General features: G+C 39.5%; 3 protein-coding genes across 3 annotated transcripts; 1 reads left to right on the top strand and 2 right to left on the bottom strand.

Moving 5' to 3' along the window:
• The first annotated feature begins 1,088 nt into the window (after positions 1 to 1,088).
• LOC144633798 (ciliary microtubule inner protein 2C-like) lies at positions 1,089 to 3,569 on the top strand. The gene is made up of 4 exons (XM_078492673.1): positions 1,089 to 1,238; positions 1,598 to 1,886; positions 2,322 to 2,407; positions 3,200 to 3,569. Exons 1-4 carry the CDS (start codon positions 1,177 to 1,179, stop codon positions 3,390 to 3,392), a joined length of 630 nt encoding a protein of 209 aa, XP_078348799.1. The 5' UTR covers positions 1,089 to 1,176; the 3' UTR covers positions 3,393 to 3,569.
• LOC144633784 (uncharacterized) lies at positions 3,493 to 7,879 on the bottom strand. The gene is made up of 4 exons (XM_078492658.1): positions 7,362 to 7,879; positions 6,404 to 6,446; positions 5,646 to 5,884; positions 3,493 to 5,094 (listed from the first exon to the last, which is right to left on the bottom strand). Exons 1-4 carry the CDS (start codon positions 7,716 to 7,718, stop codon positions 4,732 to 4,734), a joined length of 1,002 nt encoding a protein of 333 aa, XP_078348784.1. The 5' UTR covers positions 7,719 to 7,879; the 3' UTR covers positions 3,493 to 4,731.
• Positions 7,880 to 8,562: 683 nt separating this feature from the next.
• Positions 8,563 to 15,589, bottom strand: LOC144633764 (ATP-dependent DNA helicase Q1-like). Its single transcript, XM_078492632.1, is given in 9 exon segments — positions 8,563 to 8,909; positions 9,547 to 9,902; positions 10,426 to 10,578; positions 11,062 to 11,269; positions 11,576 to 11,724; positions 11,978 to 12,059; positions 13,232 to 13,473; positions 14,879 to 14,966; positions 14,968 to 15,589. Coding segments are annotated over 9 exon segments (2,049 nt in total). The 5' UTR covers positions 15,496 to 15,589; the 3' UTR covers positions 8,563 to 8,666.
• Positions 15,590 to 20,671: the final 5,082 nt, after the last annotated feature.

Genomic DNA, 20,671 nt, shown 5'->3' with positions numbered 1-20,671 from the left:
AATCTCACACGACCTTCTCGTCGGTAAAGAATTAAGTGATCGAAGAGAGACCTATGTTTCTCTGCTATTCTTTGGTTCTTTCTTACTCGTTCGCCATTTTCTGTTTGCGCGTTTTTTTTTTGTCTATTATTAACAGACTATCGTTTCATTCCCCTCTGCTCATGCGCGCTTTATGACTACGCCTGACCAGGCCTCTCCGGTTGCCGCTCGTCTGAAAGCTCACACCCCCTCGGAGTGTTAGGGCCTGTTTACATGGAAGGCGGGTGCCCCGGCTAACCGAGTTACCCGGCTAACCGAGCTACCCTGGGCGAGCCAACCTTTCATACGTTTCTTAAGAAAACGTACTGAAGCCTTTACATGCTAGAAGGGTAACCCGCCTTGCCGGGGCACTCGGTCTACTTGCCCGGGGCACCCTTCTAGGCGGGACAGCTTTTTGCCATGTAAACGGTTATGACCGAGCTATCCCGGCTTGCCGGGATAGGTTTTCGCGCGTGTTTTTGAACTAAATTTGAAGTAAATGGCATAAAATGTATATATTCTGGACCCAAACAGTGCTATTTGATCAAAATTAGTTTTATCGGTCGGCTGGAAAATATTTCTTTGAGCAACAGCTAATTAATTCGAAATTTTCGTTGGAATGATTATCCTAATTCACGACACAACAAATTTAATTTCAATTTGACAGCCAAATACTGTTGAATTTCGATTGAATTTCGCCAGAAATGAACGCAGTAAATTTCTGAGAACTTGCACATCAAATTAAAATAGGTTTGAAGACGAAAAGCCTTGATTATTCAGTAAAAAGTCATATTTTTCTTCAATCATTTGGAGCTACAATGTTTTCCCACACCGTGTCACGCTTCAATGACGTTGTCTCATCTCGGGTAGAAGGGCTGTGAATTCTGCATGTAAAGGCGGGCTAGGTTTTATCTCTTCTAGCCGGGTAACTCGGTTAGCCGGGGCACCCTCCCTCCATGTAAACAGGCCCTTAAAAAATGCCCTACCCTACTTCGCTGTGTTTTGTTACCCACCGCGCGCGCGCTCTGACTATGACGTCATGAATTGAAATTGGCGTAACAAACCTTCATTAGTAAACAGTTAATTTGTTAACATAACCCGTTACACGAAGCTTCTTTCTTTCTCGTAAAAGTTTACACTTTTTTCTAGTTGTTCACGATGCTTTCGCCTTTTAACACAACAAATCTAATAACATATCAAGATCCCAAACATATGCCAGGGTAAGTAATGTATAATAACTAAAAGGAAAAAAAACTTTACGCGTAGCTAGTTTTCACTTGAGCGTCGAAAGTAATTCGCGTTTGCATTGGTTTTGCATAACTACGCTCAGGGATCGGTTTAAAACTCTCGTGCCACTTTCCCAGCCAATCAGAAGTAAACCAAAACAGATCGCGACTCGCTTGCGCACGTTTTTCCGCGCTTCGTGCCGGTTACATGCATTTGCCTCGAGTTTTGATTGGTTTACTGGATTGTCTGTGCTCTCAGTGATTGGCTAGGGTGATAAATATGGTTTTGGTTTTACGACACTCAATTGAAAATTGCTCTATTGACCAATCCTAAATCAATGATATCTTTCCAGATATGCAGGCTACTGTCCTCAAGCAAAATTCTGGCATTACGGCGACACATTTGGCAACACAACAGCGAAATGCTTTCAGGAGAGGCGAACAGCTAAGCTGAATAGCAGCGTGATGAGGCAGCCTGGGACGAGCGGAGATGGAAGGCCTGAATTCCCCACAGTGTACTCCAATAAACCCGACCTTGTTCTCGCTGCCAGAGCGAAAACAAGGGAAAGATGGCGCAATGCTAAGAAATACTCGTTGTTCAACGAGCACGAAAGAGGACGAGAAGTAAAAATATTTGACCAGGTACTAAATTCTCCTTCCTGTTTTAGTCCTTTTTAATTGACAAACGCGCAACAAATGCAGGTACAGTCGAGCTTTACACATGACCACTAAAAACTGCACGACCCTTTAAAAAGAATTACATTGACTTTTTTTTACTTCTGAAATAATACACCTATAATAGGAAACCGTGGACACTTGCACTCTTAAATTTCATTGCGGTTAACCTAACTCAAGTAGTGAGATAGTATTCGAATTTTAATACACCTGGGAATGGTTTAGACTACCTTTTTGTTTGTTTGAAGTTTCGCCTGAAGCATAAGTGTGATGCTAATACTTTCAGAGAAAATGAGTTCAGAACGTCAAATCTAGCGAACCAACCAATCGGATTACGAGTGACTTGATTGTAATTTTTTAATTATGTGATTTCCTTCCACTCCGTATTTTGATAATTTTAAGCTTGCCCAGAGCCATCGTGATCATTACATGGATAGAGGTGGCACAGTGCAAAGAGTTGAGCGTTTTGTTATCCCACGAAAACAAGGGTAAGTGGCGAATTTCAATTAAGGATGATATAAACTGCGATTCATGTTGTTGATAATTATAATGAATTTACATTATTATTTACGTGTGGAGCCGTCTCAAATCAGCCTGGTCTAGAATTTCAATGTACTGAGCGAAATCCCTTTCTTGTTTTGGCGAATCTGTCTTGGTTAGAAGCACTCTAAACGATTTGCTCCCTCGCTATTCTCCTTCCCGCCACCCCTCGTGCATGCTTCCCTGAAAGACAAGATAGACTACTGAGGACAAGAAAACTCAAAACAAGAATAGCGCAAGCACTCTTGATGAATCTCGGTTACTTATCACATTTCCATGAAATTGTCATGTATGTTGCTTAACAGCGTGTCTGACAAAAAACGCGGGCTCAATCCATTCTCCCGCAGATAGAGCAGTTTTCAATTGAGTGTCGTAAAACCAAAACCAAAGTAATCACTCTAGCCAATCACAAAGGACGCAAAAAATCCAGTAAACCAATCAAAACTTGAAGCAAATACATGTAGCCAGCACGAAGCGCGGGATAATTTGCGTGAGCAAGTCACAATTGGTTTTGGTTTTACTTCTGATTGGCTGAGAAAGTGGCGCGAGAGTTTTAAACCAATCACTGCGCGTACTAATGCAAAACCAATGGAAACGCGAATTACTTTCAACACTCAAGTGAAAACCGCTCTAGTATTGCGACTGAAAGAAATACAGTTATTATTCTCTAGATCGACAAACTGTATTGTTAAACGCAAACCCTTTGTATTGAAACATAATGTTTCCTCTTTTTTTTGTAGACTGAAGTTCACAGACAAGAACAACTTTCTTAGCAACGGCGTGAAAATAAGTTGTCCCTTGTGTGGAAAACTTGTAGAAACAGACAACAGGAACTGTACAGCGCATCACGGGCTCCCTGTCAAAATGAGCCCCCCTTCAACATGCACCTGGAGGGACCGGGCAATGAGGGATGTGTACTTTGAGAAGAGATGAAATGCAAAACCTCCCTGGCCCATGCGCATGCGCACATATATATATATATATGATCTGGATTGACGGCCGGCCCAAACGCAAGTTAAAACGAGACTTAGCAGAAAGTTCTGGTTGTCGTTGTTGTATTTATTGTTCTAAAATCATGTCTTAATGTTACTTACTGCCTGGCCTCCAAATATAATACCTTGGTTTTTAAGCTTGAAATCGGCTGTTGAAATACGAAGTTTTCTCACTGTTCTCTCATTGCAGTTTAGTAAATGTATTTTTTCGAAAAAATTACAAAAAGTTGTACTTTATAACCGTAATTAAACTGAATACAGCAAACAAATAAACAACGCCGTCTTAGCACTCGTCTGACATTAAATTCACACTAGAGCGGTTTTTACTTGGGTATCAAAAGAATTTCGCATTCGCTTTGGTTTTTGATTTACTCATCCAATCAGAGGTAAAACCAAAACCGATCGTGATTCCTTCGCACACGTTTTCCCGCGCTTCGTGCCGGCTACATGCATGTCTTTGCCTTGAGTTTTATTGGTTCACTGGATTGTTACCAGTGTTCTTTGTGATTTGGTAGAGTGATAACTTTGGTTTTGGTTTTATGGCACTCAATTAAAAAGCGCACTTTATAACAGCGCGGCCGAACTCCACGCATACTGAATATGATTAATGCTGAATCTGGCCGGCTCCCGGTGGCTGCAGCTTAGTCTCAGGGCTTCATCTCTACGGCGAACATAAAGCACGAACAAGATCCCAGGAAAGAGCGAGTCTTCATCATTTACGTAGAAATCATGACGTCACGAGCTATTGAGACGAGAGCGACTGGGTAATGTGGGTATTAGACTAGGTTGGACGCATTCGTTCTCAAGACGCATTCAGAATAGGGCGGACAGGCGGTCATGGTTCATTTCATAGGTTTTTAAACTACCGCTGGTCTTTCTGTTCGTCGCTTCAAGACCTTTAAGCCCTGGCCAAACGGTAACGCAAGTGGACGCAAGTAGTCGCAAGTTCAACTTGCGTACAAACTTGCGTTGGGTGGCCAAATTGACTCGCAAGTGTACGCAAGTTGTCAAAGAATCCATTTAAATGCTATTGCGCGCGCTGCAATTATTACAGTATTTGAAGTAAGCAGCAAAACTTGCGTTGACTTGCGTTGGGTGGCCAAACGGTGAAAAACTTGCGTTGACTTGCGTGCAAATTTGATCTCGACCAAAGTGAATGCAAGTCATCGCAAGTCAACGCAAGTGCACGCAAGTCCTGGCCAAACGGAGACGCAAGTAAACGCAAGTGGCAAACTTGCGTCCACTTGCATCTCCGTTTGGCCAGGACTTTAGAATGTGAATCATCTTAACCCTACACTAATAAGGCGGCTGCTTCGTGGATAATGACCATTGATGTTAAAGGCGATTCCGGCATACCTAACAGCAGTAGATGCTGACCGGAAGTACGGCGAGCCTGTGTCGCCGCACCAACTGTTACATATCTTATAGCAGTTTGTATAACCGGAAATGAAGAAGCCAGAGTAAAAATGTGTATCACAGATCAGTAACTGATATTCATAACTTGTGTCTGCTACGCCCTTCCCAAGCCACCGTGCTGGTAATTGTGCTCCGTAATTTTCCGCGGCTATAAGAGTGGAATTCAGTTTGTAGGTAAAGAAGGCTTTTTGTCCTGTTGCCTCGTCCACAAAAAGAATCTCGCGAAACTGCAAGCAAAGAAAAATATATTTAAAACAGGCAACTTAGCTACAGTTATGCTCTTATTAGGCCTAAAGCGAGCTCTTGTTTAATTCCCTTAATTTTTCCTAAGGTCCGCTTCTTCATCTTTCTTGTTTTTAATTTTTCAATTATTGAACAAAGACGGTTAAATTCCAAAATGCCGAAAAATAACACTGTTGTGCTGCGCTGGCGAGCAAAAGAAGCATGTACTCTAAGTTGAACGATTTTCAGATTATACCCCCGGGAACGAAAACAGAAGTGAGCAGTCGAGAAGGCACTTTAAATGATTAAGAACCCAACTGAGACAACGAGGAATATAAATTGGGATAGTTAATTTTCATAAACACAATCACATTAGTGTTTTAAAATTAATAGCTTTTACAAAAGGCTCTCCCCGGCCTGTTAGTATAAAGATCTGGTGCAAGATTAGATGTCGCGAAGTTAGGTTTCACAACATGGAAGTTAGGAATATTCTTGAAGCCAAAAAACACATGAAAAAACAAGAAACCTGCACTGAACAAAAGACATTAACGTTTACCGGAATGTTGTTACAGTCAGTTCTGTAACCATTTGTTCCATAAGGCAGACTCGCGTCATACGTCACTTCCGCTTTTGGATTGACTATGTTATTGGTTGAGTAGCACATTGTCCATCCCCCGCTAAATGACGTCATATCACAGTATGCCCAGAACGTGTTGAGCCTGCTATCAGGCTGTATGCGGTACATTCCATCGGGAGCATGCGGAACTACCCTCTTAATGTCTTGGCAGCTTTTTCCTTAATTGTAGGAGGAAAAGTACACATTGTGAGTAGTGATAAAAGAGACTTGTTAGGCACTTAGCATAAGAACGTGGGTTAGTGCAGTAAAGTTGCATTCGACGGAAGCTGGCCCGCAGTGCCGGAGATTATCTCAGCAGTTTCTTTAGCATTAAGCGACAAGGGTACTCCCCCTGGTTGGATGCTTGTCCATTACAGGGTTACCACATAATTTCATTTTATCAGGTTGCCCCACTTGGGTGGAGAAAGGCACTGTGAGAGGTTATTGTCTTGCCCTGGAACACACATGCAGTGTGGAGGTCATGCAGTGACCCCGGCTGGCGTTGGAACCCCTCCCCCCCGGGGGGGGGGCGCTTGATCCGGTGATTAACACGTTAACCATAAGACCACTGTGTCTCCTACACTGAGAAAGTGAATAAGCCAATGAATGAACATCGACCCTGAAGTATTGCTTCAGGTTTTAATTGAATATTTAAATAATTTCTTCAGATTTTTTTTGTTTAGCATGTTAAGATTTACCTGTTATAAAGCAGTTTTCGTTACTGTCAAACGGGCGACAACCCTAAATAGAAAAACAAAAAGAATATTAAAAACAAACACCTTCTAGGAACCTAGTGGCCGTGTTCAGCGTCACGTGACATGCATTGCTTCCGGCGCAGGTATTAAAAAAACTATTGCAATAAATCTGTTACACGATTACTACTTTCCAATAAGTCATAAACGGCCGCTTAAGGACTTTCGAGTTCTGACCAACTTATTCAAGTGATTTTGCTAGAATTGATATATGTAAACATAAAGCCGCCATTTTCTATTTCTTTTTATTAAAGTAAGAGAGAAACCTGAAGTAATGTCATTTGTGTTTACATTGCCTCGTAATTTCAATTATAAAAGCTTATAAAATTTAATTTCTGACAGTTTAAAAGACTATTAGAACGGTATGCATCACAATAAATTAAATATCCTATTACACTCCAATTGCAGGTGTCAAATTCACTGAACTGTCTGTTTATATGCATAGGCCGGGCTACAAATAACGACGATATAACTTCCCTTAGCAAACATTCAGTTCAAACACATTAAAAGACAATTTCTTTCTGCAAATATTAAATTTGCAGTTGCTAAATTGCATCTTATCACCTGTCTCAAGGGATGGCAGAGAAACCTTTGGGTTCTTCCTTTAACGAATGATCTACAACTTAATGAAATGCTTTTAAGAAAAAAAAAACAAAATATACCTTATTGTTACTTATTTTCGCGGGACTTAATTTTCGCGACTTTGAAAATATCGCGAAATTAAAGACCCCAAAATTGTTTTAGCGTTACTGACGTATTTTTTTGCTTTATCGCGAAAATTAAGTCCCGCGAAATATACCCGTTCCATTTTCGCGAAATTAAGTTCCCGCGAAAATAAGTAACAATAATTTGAAACTAAGCTTAGACTTATTTTGCAAATGCTTTATAAAATCATCTAATTTACCTTAAGAAAGGTCAAGAAAATGACGCCCTCCTGGTCGTGAAACTTTGTATTTTCGTGGACGACGGAGCTGTTATGCTTGTTCAGTTCACAAGTTCCTTTGTCGTCGTTGTTGGTCGATACCTTAAAGTTTGCAGAAGAACACCACTCGTTTCTCATACATTGTTGGCCGCATGATAACAAACTGGGAGATTCAAACCGTTTGACAACGTGCCCCTCAAGGCGCTTATTTTCTCGCGTTGTAAAGTATGACGAACGGGAAAGCGTGGAGCTCGCAGTTGTGTCAGCAGCGACAACGAGAAAGTATAGCATGCCTTGGAACATGGTAAATAACATATAAACGGTTGCATTCTCCATCATTGACAGAAGCCAGTATTGAAAGTGAAGTTTCACTTATGGCTTTACTGACGTTCTTATTAGTATTCATTACTTCTGATGAGCCTGCGGTAATTGTGCTGTATAATGAGAAGCCATGATTGGTCAATTTTAGTCGGAAGTGCTCGGTAGTCTTAAGAAATCATCGTTAATTTTAAATTTGAAAGGATTTACTGATGCACAGAAAAAAAAAATGAAATAACAGCTTTTACAGCTGAAACCCCAATATCGTAAGCAGAGTTGAGGAGCATCTGTCTCTAAATATAAACAATCCTTAGGCAGGACGAACATTCGAATTTTCTCTTCTGCAAAAAAACCTTTAGGTGAGCTGTTATCAAAAACATTGCCTCATTGAACTTACTTTTCCCTTGATGGGGTTTATTTTTATGACAAATATGAAATAAAGCCGCGCACGACTACCATGCAAGTCAGAAAAAGCCGGGAGGGAAGGGTGGGTAGGATGGATCCTGCTCATCCTGCCATCTTGATTGAACTGTGGTCTTAACGGATCTTTTGTGAACAAGAACGTCGTGAGGCTTACAGTAAACCAACGAGATATGTGTGAAATTGAAAAATAAGCCACTTAAAACAGACGCATTTCAGCGCAATCGAGTCGCATTGTATTAAAATTGCATTGTGTTGATATCAACAGTTTTAAATACAAATTCATTTTCGCCAGCTTAGTCGCCGGCTTGTTTTTTTTTGTTTTTGTGAAACCGTGACAAACACTACATTGCAGCCGATTGCAACTTTTGACGTCACGTTGCCTGATGTGATATGTTTACAGCAAATACTCCCGTGTTTCATTTTGTCAATAAAGAACACATCCTTTCTGAAACATCTATTCAGACTCAAAACATCCAGTTGAAGTTAACAGAAAAACTGAAATTTTTGTTCACAGATGAAATATGTTGCCAAAAAATAACCAAGGTTTTAGTCTAGAATTATTAATTCGTCGTCTTCATCTGATTCGACAATGTGAGCTGTTGTCGAAAGTTTTGCGCGTTTGGCACAACTGACGAAGTCCTCATAGTCATCGTCGACAATTTCCGAATTATCGATTGACTCTCTGGTACTCTTTTTGTCAGGCTCCATCGTGTTTTTCTTGCTCAATGCACCTTTCTTTCCTGCCATGTTTGATGAATCCAGTGATCTCTTGCTTGTCTTCTGTTTGACCTAAAGAATTCAAAAGAATACAGATTAACGTAATTTATTGAAAATATTACACGGTGGCGAGAAGATGTGAATTTTATGTTCGAGTGGCCAAAACAATATCTCACGAGTCAGCGCAGCTCACTCGTGAGATATTGTTTTGGCCACGAGAACAGAAAAATTATATCTTTGAGCCAACGTGTAATGTTCTTTTTGTTATATAGAAAATCTACAGAAGTGTCGAAAACACAAACCTTTATAAACTCTTGCATTTTGGCGGCTGGAATTTCTTTATTATCTCTTCTTTGGTCTACTTTGTAAGAAACTCCTTGAATTGTTTTGAGTCATGTTAATTTTTCTTCTTCATGTTTGTACTTCTCTACTCCTTAGCGAACTATTGTTAGTCGGCTTCAGTGAACTAAACTTCTTTACCACTCACCATCTTCCAACCGGCTTTTGGCAGAATTTAACAGCCGTGCAATGGCGCGAAAATGAAGTCATCGATATTCTTGCTAATGGGGATATGGAAAATACGCCACACGGTCCCGGATGTAATTTCGTATGGATTTCATCAGTTTGCACTTTGGTAGGGATTGGTGACGAGCTATTGTTTGTTCTCTATGCCCCAGGTTCTGGACCGTCATTTACAAATCCAACTAACCTTCTTGAAACGAGAATCCACTTTGAAATCCATGAATACCTTTTTACCAGCTTTCTGTACCAGCTTCGCCTTAGGACCAGGCAAAAGATAGCTTATGGTTGAATAAGGAGTGAAGTGAAAATCCTCTCGCAACACACCTTCCAACAACAAATTAACTATCACTCGTTCACAGTCTTCGCGGGAAAGATCTGGGGCCTTGACGTCACGCATGCGCAGGCTTGTTTGTCCCTTGCCGCACCAGGCGTCTACAAGTTTAATGGCCGTAACTCGTTCTGAAAGAGACGCTGCTTGCTGCAGAATCTTGAGGACATCTTGGCAGTAATTCGTTATGTCACGGGTTTCAAAAGGAGAAGAACCTGTACCGAAAAAAGAGAGATGTCACGGATTTTAATTGATTTTTGAATAGCAAAAATTTATATTTGTGTCACAGGAAACCTAAAAATAACAGTCCATTTTTATTAAAAATTGCGCAACATTAGAGCACTGAAACTGTTAACGAGCATCTTTGGCTGCGGATGGCTCGGATGGAAACGGATTGCAATTTGAGAAAGTTAGGCAAACGTTTTCAAGTTGTTTCCGCGCGTTTTTGAATTATCGATATTTATAGCCATAGCTTGATTTCTATACGCAAATTAAGATTATATATTCCCTAAGATGTCCATGGGGGAGTGGTCAATTAAGTATATTATTATTATTATTATTATTATTATTATTATTATTATTATTATTATTATTATTATTATTATTATTATGTTTATGTAGCGTTTAGTTGCCTACCACTAATTTCAGAACAGTTTAAACCAAAAATCTGCAAATCCCCGTGACATAGTCCCTTTAATATTTTAACATGTCACTATAAATTTGATTGACGCCTCTTACCATCTAATTGGTCAGCGGTGTTTTTGCAGTTGTCACACATCTTGTGGCATTCAGCTGGGTTCCAGGACTCGCCAAAATGTCGGCCAATGAGAGCACGCCGGCAGGTTTTCTGTTGTTGGCAGTAAGCTAACATTCCGTATAGATTCTCCAAACCTGTAAAAAGAAGCACGACGAAAAAACAAGAAATGAGAAGTTTGCAGCTATCAGTATGGAAAGATGTTTGCAAGCTTTACCCTTTCACTCCCGAATTTTCTCCAAAAAAAGAACTTTTACAACCGTTAAACTGAATTTTTGGTGCTATGATCCAGAATTTCCCTTAACTTTGCGAGAAAAGTACTTTTTCACACTGCAGCAACCTTTTGATAAAGATTCCATGTAAAATGGATCGTGTTTTTCTTTGATTAGCTGTGTCAGAATGCAACCGATTTACAAAGTGAACAGGCTTGTGAAAAGGTCATCTTAGCTGTATCAGATTCTTATCACAAAAATCCACTGACGGACAAAATGATGACGTCACAAGTGGTTCAATGACTGCGCCTCCAATTAGCGCGTTTGGGAGTGAAAGGTAATGCAAGAGTTCTGCGTGAAATTTAACAATCTTTTCCTCTTGCACCTTTCATTTCAACTTTAACTTGCCTGTTTGCTCTGTGAAGACCATAGTACTTTGCTGAAAGACATCAAATGGTCGATAGAACAAAATACAGTGAGATTCTTTGTCATCTCGCCCCGCACGCCCGCTTTCTTGATAGAAATTCTCCATAGATTTGCTCAGGGAATGATGTATTACGAAGCGCACATCAGGCTTATCAATACCCATTCCAAATGCCACTGTGGCTACCACCACCTAATAAATAAAACAAAAAAAAAATAAATTTAATATAATTAGAGGGGAAGCCACATCACCCCTAGCTGGTTTTCATGGGGGTCCTCTATTCACTGGGAGGTCGAATGTTGGTTTTTCAGGAGGGGGAAAAACTGGAGTACCCGGAGAAAAAAAGTCAGAAGTAAGGAAATAACCAACAACAGACTCGACACACTAATGGCACACGGCCATAAACGAACATGGAAATCTACTTTTACTATACAACCAGAGTAGCTTGCCGCCACTAAGGACTTATTTAGAATTAATTAAAACGAAACTCCAGGTTACTTGTATCGCATTACTTGTCCAGGCTCTATGTACTTCACTGCGAGACTGGCCATCAAGATCACCATGGTAACATGCTGCCTTAATTCCACGCGACATTAGACTTGAGGCAATGGTTACTGATTCCTTCCGAGAGAAACAATACACAATGCCTGAAAATGAAGAAAAGACCAATGTTAGCTGTAGCAGAAGTGGGGCTTCCCCAGACTCACAGGTCTGCAATGCGTGCATAAGGCTAGCAAGATCTCTCTGGATGCACTGCATGCCTACAAAGCTAGTAAATAATTGCAGCATTTCAGCATGTAAAATGGTGGAGATGAAGTCAAGAACAAAACAAGATCCAAATAAAACTGGGCAATTAAATAACATTATAAGGCACAAGTTGAAATAGTAATAAGAGACTACCTGACTGCCCAGAAAACTTCTGTGTCAACAGTTTCTGAATTTCATCCATACACTCATCATGCTTTGATGGTTTGTGTCGAACCTTAATAGCATGTGTTAGGAAAACAAAAACGGTATTACAAAATGAGAAATACAGTATTTACTGTAGACTACAATAATGATGGAAGTGTCAAGAGACTTTTTTTTATGTGTGTTTTACACATATCTGTAATATATGTACCCTATACAAAAACTACTTACAATGTGTAGTCATGATGTAATGTATATAAATAATTCATATATGAACTGCGGATGTATGGAGTGATGATCATCGCAGGATTGCTTAATGGAATTCACTGGGATGATCATCACTCTCTCAGTCTCCCGTTCATTTTTCCCTCTCCTCCTCTCCCTCACATACCTGCTCCCAGTGTCTTCATCTCAGGCGCACTTCCGGTCACCCCCGAGCCATTCTTCACTCGATCATTCACTCTCAGTGTAGTCAGTTGTAAACACACACCGTAACGTACTTGCATATACATGTATGGTGCAAATATTCTTAAAAAATTTCATCTCCCCAAATCAGTGTTGTGGTTGGGATTCACTTGCACAATCCTTCCCAGCTACACAACACAGAGGATATGCGATAATCTGATAATTATCTTTAAATGTAGTCTCGGGAAATGTTGCTATTCTCAAAAAGTGTCTAAACTACATTATTTTAATAAATAATAAACAATAATAATAATATTAATAAAACCTTTATTTGAGTGTCAATACTGAAATAGCAGTAATAAAACCACTAAATGGGGACACTTTAAAAGAAAAAAACTTTAAAGAAACATGGAAAATTTTAAGCACAGTGATGAATGATTAAGATGAAATTTTCAATTTTTTATGAACTTGAACGTGAGCAAGGGACAAAAAAAATCTGAGTCCCCGATGGGAATTGAATCCATTGCTTTCCAGATTTGGTTGGGTGCTCTAACCACTGAGGTATAAGAGACTCGTGGTGAGCTGGCCATCCAGTATCTAGGAGCCATGATGGGTTCGATTCCTGTTGGGGACTCAGATTTTTTTCTTTGTCCCACACTTGTGACAATCATATTATTTGAACATTTTCATCTTTACTGCATTATTTTAGTTTTGATGTTGTTTGAAGTACATAATTGAGGACTGAGAGGGTTTGCAAAATTTATGTAAATAATAACTGCTTGAAAATGGAAGATGTAAATTACATTCAATAAAGAACATGTAAATAAGATCAGTTCAAACCTCATAGAACAAGTTAGGTCTATTGAAAGATGCTTTGAAGAGCACACAGTCTTCCTGGAGGCCAAGAATCTTCTTGACATCATCAACAACTTTTGTTGTTGCTGTAGCTGTGAGTCCCAGGATAGGAACCCCTGGGAACTGACGCTTTAGAATCCCAAGGATTTTGTAATCAGGTCGGAAGTCATGGCCCCACTGACTTGTGCAGTGAACTTCATCAATTACAATTCGTGACAATCTACCACCTATCACATAATGGAAAAAGAGAGTCTAAAAAATTATGTTTAAAAGATGGAAACTTTACTATTTGGGGGTACCGTATTTTCTCAAATAAGCGCCCCCGGCTTTTTTCCTTGGCTTCGTGCCCGGCGTTTTTTGAGCCGGCGTTTTCGGGGCCTGGCGTTTTCCTCTTTCTCCTTTCTTTTTGTTCCTCTTCACCAGCGCAGTTTGTCGGTGGATTGTTTTCTCTTCTCTCCCCGTGTTCCTGGGTATCTGATTCCCGTCACTCGTGTTCGGTTGTGACACAATTTTTCTTGTTGCTTGACCTCATCGCCGGCCTCAACCGCCCCCGGCATTTTTTACTGCATTTTGCCCGGCGTTTATACGAGGCCGGTGTTTATCGATTATTTGGAAGTGTGCCCCATTTTCTCCTTTGTCTTTTAATAGAATCTAGGACAGACCTCTTTGCTCCTATTATTACATGTAACCCTCTCTCTAGTCACCCCACCAGCAAAATGATGCAAGGTTTGTTTGCCTTCTAGTTTTTTTTAAGCAAAGATGACACTTTCCAAGCCTTGGAAAAGACATTGAATCTCCAAGAGACTGGTCATTATGGGAAAAAAATTGAAACAGCAAGACCCATGAAATGTGACTGAATTGGGAGACATGTACTTCTCGGGACCACTCGCCATTCCTTCCCGACCAGCCCAAGTATCTAACAGTTGTATATTGTGGTTTAATTTTACCCTTGGTGCAATCTCGTTATTTCCGTTGTTTTATATTCTTTATCATACAATACCAGTGGGTCAATTATTCTCTTGCTGTTTGGCGGTTAAAGCCAATTTTAAGTGTCAGTTTGCCGGATCAAGAAATTGTGTTGGTTTTAGTCTTTAGGAGAAAAGGAAAGCCTTTTGCAGTCTAGGTAGAACAAAATATGGTGGTTTGCGGAATGTACAATCCCCTATAATGAGCCCCCCCCCCCCCCAGGGTAAATTCACGACAAGGAAAATGGCCAAACTGTATCAAGGGTAAAATGGAACCACAGCATACTAATAGGGACTATTCGCGACAAATTTCGACAACCCTTTTGGAATAAACTTAAATTCTGAAATTTGTGGTAAGCAACTTTCCTTCAATTTACATTACCTTTGAACATCAAAAGGAGCTTGTAACCTTAATTTGAAACAGAAATCGAGCACGGCATAAATATCGAAATTTCAAAGACGAGCAGAAACATTTTGGGAACGCCTTACCAGTGGCAGGGCCTCTATAATAGACCCTCTTACCATACACAGAACTATTATTTTTAGGTTCCCTGCTACACAAATACAAAGTTTGCCTAGGGTCAGAAATCTGTTAAAATCCACGACATAGTCCCTTTAATCTCTTTGATAGTAGCAAACATCTTTCAATGTGACATGATTTTTATACCTTCAAATGTTTTCTCTAGTTTAGCCATAAACCTCTTGCTTTTGGCAATTTTCTCAGGCGTGACATACAACAGTTTCAATTCAGACTGTCTTGTCAACCATGGCCTGGTGAACAGCATTGACTTCGTCTTTGGAGCAATTAGAATTTAAGAAAGAACTGTTAATATTGAGTTCGTTCAGAGCCATAAGCTGGTCCTCTATCAAAGAAATCAATGGTGAAACAACAAGGGTAACTCCTTTTGAAATCACAGCTGGCAGCTGAAAGCACAAGCTCTTTCCACCTCCAGTGGGCATGATCAAAATACAATCGCTCCCCGCCATTGTTGCATTTATGCACTCCAGTTGCAGAGGGCGAAACTTTTTGATCTTGAAGATTTCATCCCTGGCAGTTTCAACTCCTTCAGACCAGGAGAAATTGTTTGTTGACCAATCTTGGCCATTTTCTTTTTTCTGTGCAGAAGAACAAGGCTCCCATGCGTCTAAGCGATTGCAAATTTGTGATTGTATCAGCTCCTTTCTTGACTGAAGAAATTGTTGTCTTTCGAGTAAATGTTCGATTTGCGACTCAATTTCCTTGAGTTCTGTGTCAATTTCGTCCAGCTCTTTAGAAAGTTCCATGACAAGTGAAAAAAGCAAAAATTATACAGGCACCTCGATGGAAATAAAGCAATTTTCACAGTGACCAGAAATGAGACATTTCGTCCGCCATATTGAATTTTATGTTGAATCCGCTGAGGCACAAAACGAGGGCTCGACTTCTTACTCCACAGATTGGCACCAGCCCCTCTCTCTTCATGCTCAAGGGATGTCCGATGGATGTCCACTATGTCCACATTCCACTTAATGTTTTAAACTATTATGGCATGCTATGCTAAGTCGTAATCCTTAAGGCGGGGATATACCCGAATATGAACGGAATTTTAGGAGGTTTAGAGAAGGGGTGAAAAAAAAAATAAATTGAAACACCACCAGACAGTTGACCCCCACGCAAGAGAACTCCAGTTTGTCAGGGGACTGTCTGGTGTCCATCTACCATTTTAATTTTTAAATCACATTAAATCTCCAACTATTCCTTATTTCTCTACATTTTACTAACCCTTTGAGAAAAACTACCTCCTCCCAAACATCCCCCAAAATCACCCAAAAATTTACAAAACACCGCAAAACTGATAGGTTCGAGTTTTGAGCATAGACGTTTTGGATTGTTTGAAATGCGAACGAGATACTCGCATAAAATCAAAGTAAAGCGGTGTACAGAATACAGCCACAATAGAAAAGTTAACTGATGTTGTTTACAAAAAAAGCTTGTTGTATTTAGGCCTCGTACGCAAAATGTACCACTTGAGCAAAATTCGCAAAAAGTCACTGCTGCAGTGACTGTGATACAACGTTCCATTTTGATTTTTTTTAAGAGCCAGCATATTTTTCAATTCTTTGCCTCGATATTATGCTAAAAGGTATCCAACCTATGTGGACATTCCTAGTTATGATTTGACTCGAGAAGTTATAAACTTTTGGAAATATATGCCCATACGGGTGGAGTTTTCCAAACCATCTAATTTTCGTGGTATTCCATTTAGCGAAACTGGCACCGTCCACAAAATTAAAAGAATGCTGATCTTTACAATTTTTTCATTTCCAGCAGCTGATCAAGACATTATTCATTATTTATTTTTTTCTTGTCAGGAGCTTACTGATAGGACTTGAATTCAATTTGTTCAATATCATCAGATTCTTTACAAAAAATAAAACCTATAGAAAAGTAAACCTTGAACCTTGAGTACTATTACCCTTTTTCGTGATAGCGTTACGTTAAGTAAGCAGGACAATCGTCGCAAGATATTATACCAAGTGGGCTCAGACGTCCCCTTCAAGTAAGCATGGACAAAACAGAGCAGTGCTGAAGGCTGTGCCGATAAGTTGACGTGACGTGAACAGGGCTGGACTGTTTTCTTTCTGATCGGTGTGAGCTCATATGCGGGGGAAAGTACTTCGGTCCCGCCAACGACAGTGCGTACAATTCAACACCGTTTGAAGTATTTCGTTCGTGTTTTCTGATAATGACCTCAAAAAGCTTGACCTATCCCATTAAATCCAACCAGCAAAGTGCCACGAAAGACCCATATCATAAAGCGCTTAGTATCAAGGGTGTACGTCATGCATGACCCTCCTAATGTCAAACTGATATATAAGCCTCGCAATATGACGTCAGGAGCGTGGCGCAGGCGTCGCTGAATAGTATTAGTTCGGGCTTTTAGTTTCGTAAATTGGGAAAAATTCTTATTCTTATTTGCTAATTTTTAATTCTTATTTACTGTCTTTTTATGGATATACTTTGCTTTCTATAGTTTTTAACGTATATCAATTTTGGGTCGGAAGATTACTGGCAATGAGAGGTCACGCAATTTTAGATTCTGTTACATACAGTCACGCTATGTCTGATATATATGGACACGGTATGTTTAAAGGGATATTGTCGCCGAGATTTTGTGCTACTTGCAATTGAAAATCCAATGAAAGTGTTTTTATTTATTGGAAATCCACCTACAGTGGCCTTCGCTAGCTAAAACGTACTGTACTAGTCGTGAAAAAGTTGTTTAAAAGTGGTGTGGCCACTGACATGTATTAAATAAAGAAGAAAGTGCCCTAAAACTTAAAAAGGTACGGCCGACGTTTTCAAGTTTGGTAGTGTTTCTTCAGAAGAAAATCACATAAAACCGCCATTAATTATAGCTTATTCACATCTTGGAGATTGAATTTATGCCTTTCTTTTATTTTTCTAACGTTATTTTGTTGATCAAGGAGTGCACCCTTAAAGTTTTTAGCATACTTTACACAAAAAACTTAGAAGGCACTGTCCAAGGAAAGTTCGGTAATAGGCTACTGTTTGCAACTAAAGAAAACACGAAATGAATATTGAGTGCGAATGGTATTTGAAATAGATAGTTTCTACCATTGTCAGTTGCTTTCAATTTTTATCTGGTATCAAATTTTGACTACACACGGGAACTTGTAAACAGAATATGCTATGGCCGGAACATGCAGGTGCAACAAGAGAGAGGAAGGAAGGTGCAGAAGGCAAACAAGGAAAAGGAGCAACATGTCCAAAAATAATAATTTTGAAAGGAAGACTTCCTGCACTGATGAAAATTTACCTTGGGTCTGATATTTTCATAGATACAAAAACATGAGATCATCCCCAGCTACAAACAAACTATAGCTACGGGCAGTATATCTTGGGCTATCGATTTCGTTCAAACGGCTGACAGTCCCAGGTGTATTGAAAACACTTCCATGCAGTAGCCATGACACAAGGTTGTTATATAAATCATACGTCTAAAGATATAAATAACCGCTTTCCATCCTTTAGCTGGTAATATATAGACCATGCAGGAAGGATGATGACGAGGAATATATAAGGCTGGTTCGTTATTTTTCGGTTAAAGTATTGGCCTTTCTCGATCCGTTGTCCGCAACGGACTTAGTTGATGCTGGGCCTTGGTCAGTCAAAATTTTCGCTCTTTCAGTTAAAATAAAAATAGTTTATCGATTGCCAATATTAAAACGGAGGATGCGGAGGTATTGAAGCGGGGAAATTCACGGGAAATTTGTGTAATTTGTTCGTTTTTACTGAGCTAAAAATAATTGAACATTTAGGTATCTAAGTGTCGACGCTTTACAACCCTTGACCGTTTTTCAGAGTGGACCTTCGGTCTTAATTGAAATCACGAGATGCGTAAAAAATAAGTCCGGCAAACTGACGGCAGCGAAGGATTCGGCAAAGGCCTGAATCAAACAGCGTGACCTGTGGAAGCCCTTCAAAATTTAAGTGGTATGTACTCACAAAACTGATAGTCGAAAATCATAACATGATATGTCATCATGATTACTGATCAGTACCCGGGTTAAACACGCAAGAACAAATTTGTATAACAATATAATCAAGAAATAGTCATTTTCTATTTTAGGCTAATAAACTATGTCCTGAACGTTAACTGAGATTTGTAAGATCTTATTTTAGCTAAAAACGGCGTCGTTTAATTAGCATTTCAGACTGGATATTGGCTTTGATCCGGTGTTTTTTTTTTGGGTCTCCCACTTCCACTCGGAACAAGACATGCCATTGGCTCTTAAATCAATAGATAACAGGAACTGTCTTTTTTGGTTACGATGCACGCTAGAAAAAATAGCTCCAGGCAAATTATTTTGTGCCACCTGTGGATAGATTGAGAAGTTGCTTGGTTGGCAATATCAAACAACTGTTAACTCTTTTAAACAGTTTGATTTTTGAATGACAACGGCAGAAATTAAACTCGCGGTCAATATTCTAAAGCAAATTAAATTTTCTGTCTGTTTTCATAGATTTGCTGGAGAATTATTTTATGATCGAGCTAAGCCTGCATGAATGTCTTGCATGAATTTGTTATTAAACGGATTCAGAGAATTTAGAAATAGGTTGAAGGCAAAGAAAAACTTATCAAACAATTCCTTTTGTTCACTAACGTTATTCAACCCGCAAGTTTAAAAGCTCATACTTTGCGGGCAGATTATTATATATAAAGACAGCTACACTCTTGAAGCCGATACTGTATTATTCAAACAATTTATTTGTATAAACCGGCGGAAAATCGCATAAACAGTTTGTTTCTGGTTAGCATATCATGACAACGCTTTTCATAAAGCTTGTGGTCAATATTAAAGAATGTTTTATCAAGTATTTTTACCTTTTTCATTCACGTGCAAATTTCGTGGTCAAAGAAAAGTTCATTCTTGCGATAATTGGTAAAATCAGTAAAAACGGTTGGCAGGAACTTTAGAATTGTTTACCGCTGGGAGTCAGGGTTACCACCCCAAATATGTTGTTCATTTTTAAAATAAACTTTAGACAGTGCTAACGTGGGGGTCAGCTAATCCGATCTGTGTCTGAGCCGCGGAAAAACGTATTTTTGCCATTTGAAGAAACAATTCCTTACCAGTCATAACATAGTTATGTGTCCTTTTTATCACTTGGAAAACATTTTGTACATTCTTCGTTTTTTCTTTATACTAAGAGAAAATGCGTCACCTCATTTTCTCTTGCTTATACACGAATACAAGAAATAGTTTCTATGCTTTTCCTCGCCCTAGCCTCGCATATACTATTATTCTTTATTCTGGCGAGGATTTCTGAAATCCGGTCTACTTTCCCATAAAAAAAGAGATCAGAAAACACCTTTCTTTCATTTGCAACAATGGTATTTTATTTTACATAGTAGCAGTGCTCAACAAAAATTCTAAAGGCACTTTTTTTTCCTTTGACGCAAATTAAGTTACGCTTCAGTAGGATTGTATAGACTGTGTTATACCACCTACGTATATCCTTTTCCGAGTCCGACTCCCGAATTTTCTCTAAACTAAAACTGTGCCTCCTTTGGCAGGTATTTATCATTATTAAAATGCTGTTAGTTTTGTCTCGGTTTAATTATTTTTAACACAATGACATTTATATAGGTTTGGTGGATCTTTTCAGAATGGTGGTCAAAAACCAGCGACTACGCGTTTTCAACAGAGCTTTGCGTGAGCTAGAATTTTTCTCAAATCGCGCGTGACTAATTGCTTCCGCTCATATATTGGGGTCAACTATAACTAACCTATAAACTGAATATGGTGATACGGTGACTTGCGTATTTCATTACATCATCCTTCCGACATATTAGCCCAGAACAATGACCCCTGCTGAGAGGCATCCTTCTCGAAAGAGTATATAAAAGCAAGAGTTAGCTGTTCTTTCAGATGCAACCACTTCACAGCTAGA

Source organism: Oculina patagonica, chromosome 12 (assembly GCF_052425735.1).
Source record: "Oculina patagonica isolate OP01 chromosome 12, crgOcupat, whole genome shotgun sequence".
NCBI classification, from domain to species: domain Eukaryota; kingdom Metazoa; phylum Cnidaria; class Anthozoa; order Scleractinia; family Oculinidae; genus Oculina; species Oculina patagonica.
Note: the sequence above shows the minus strand (reverse complement) of the source record. Positions and strands in the feature narration are given on the sequence as shown.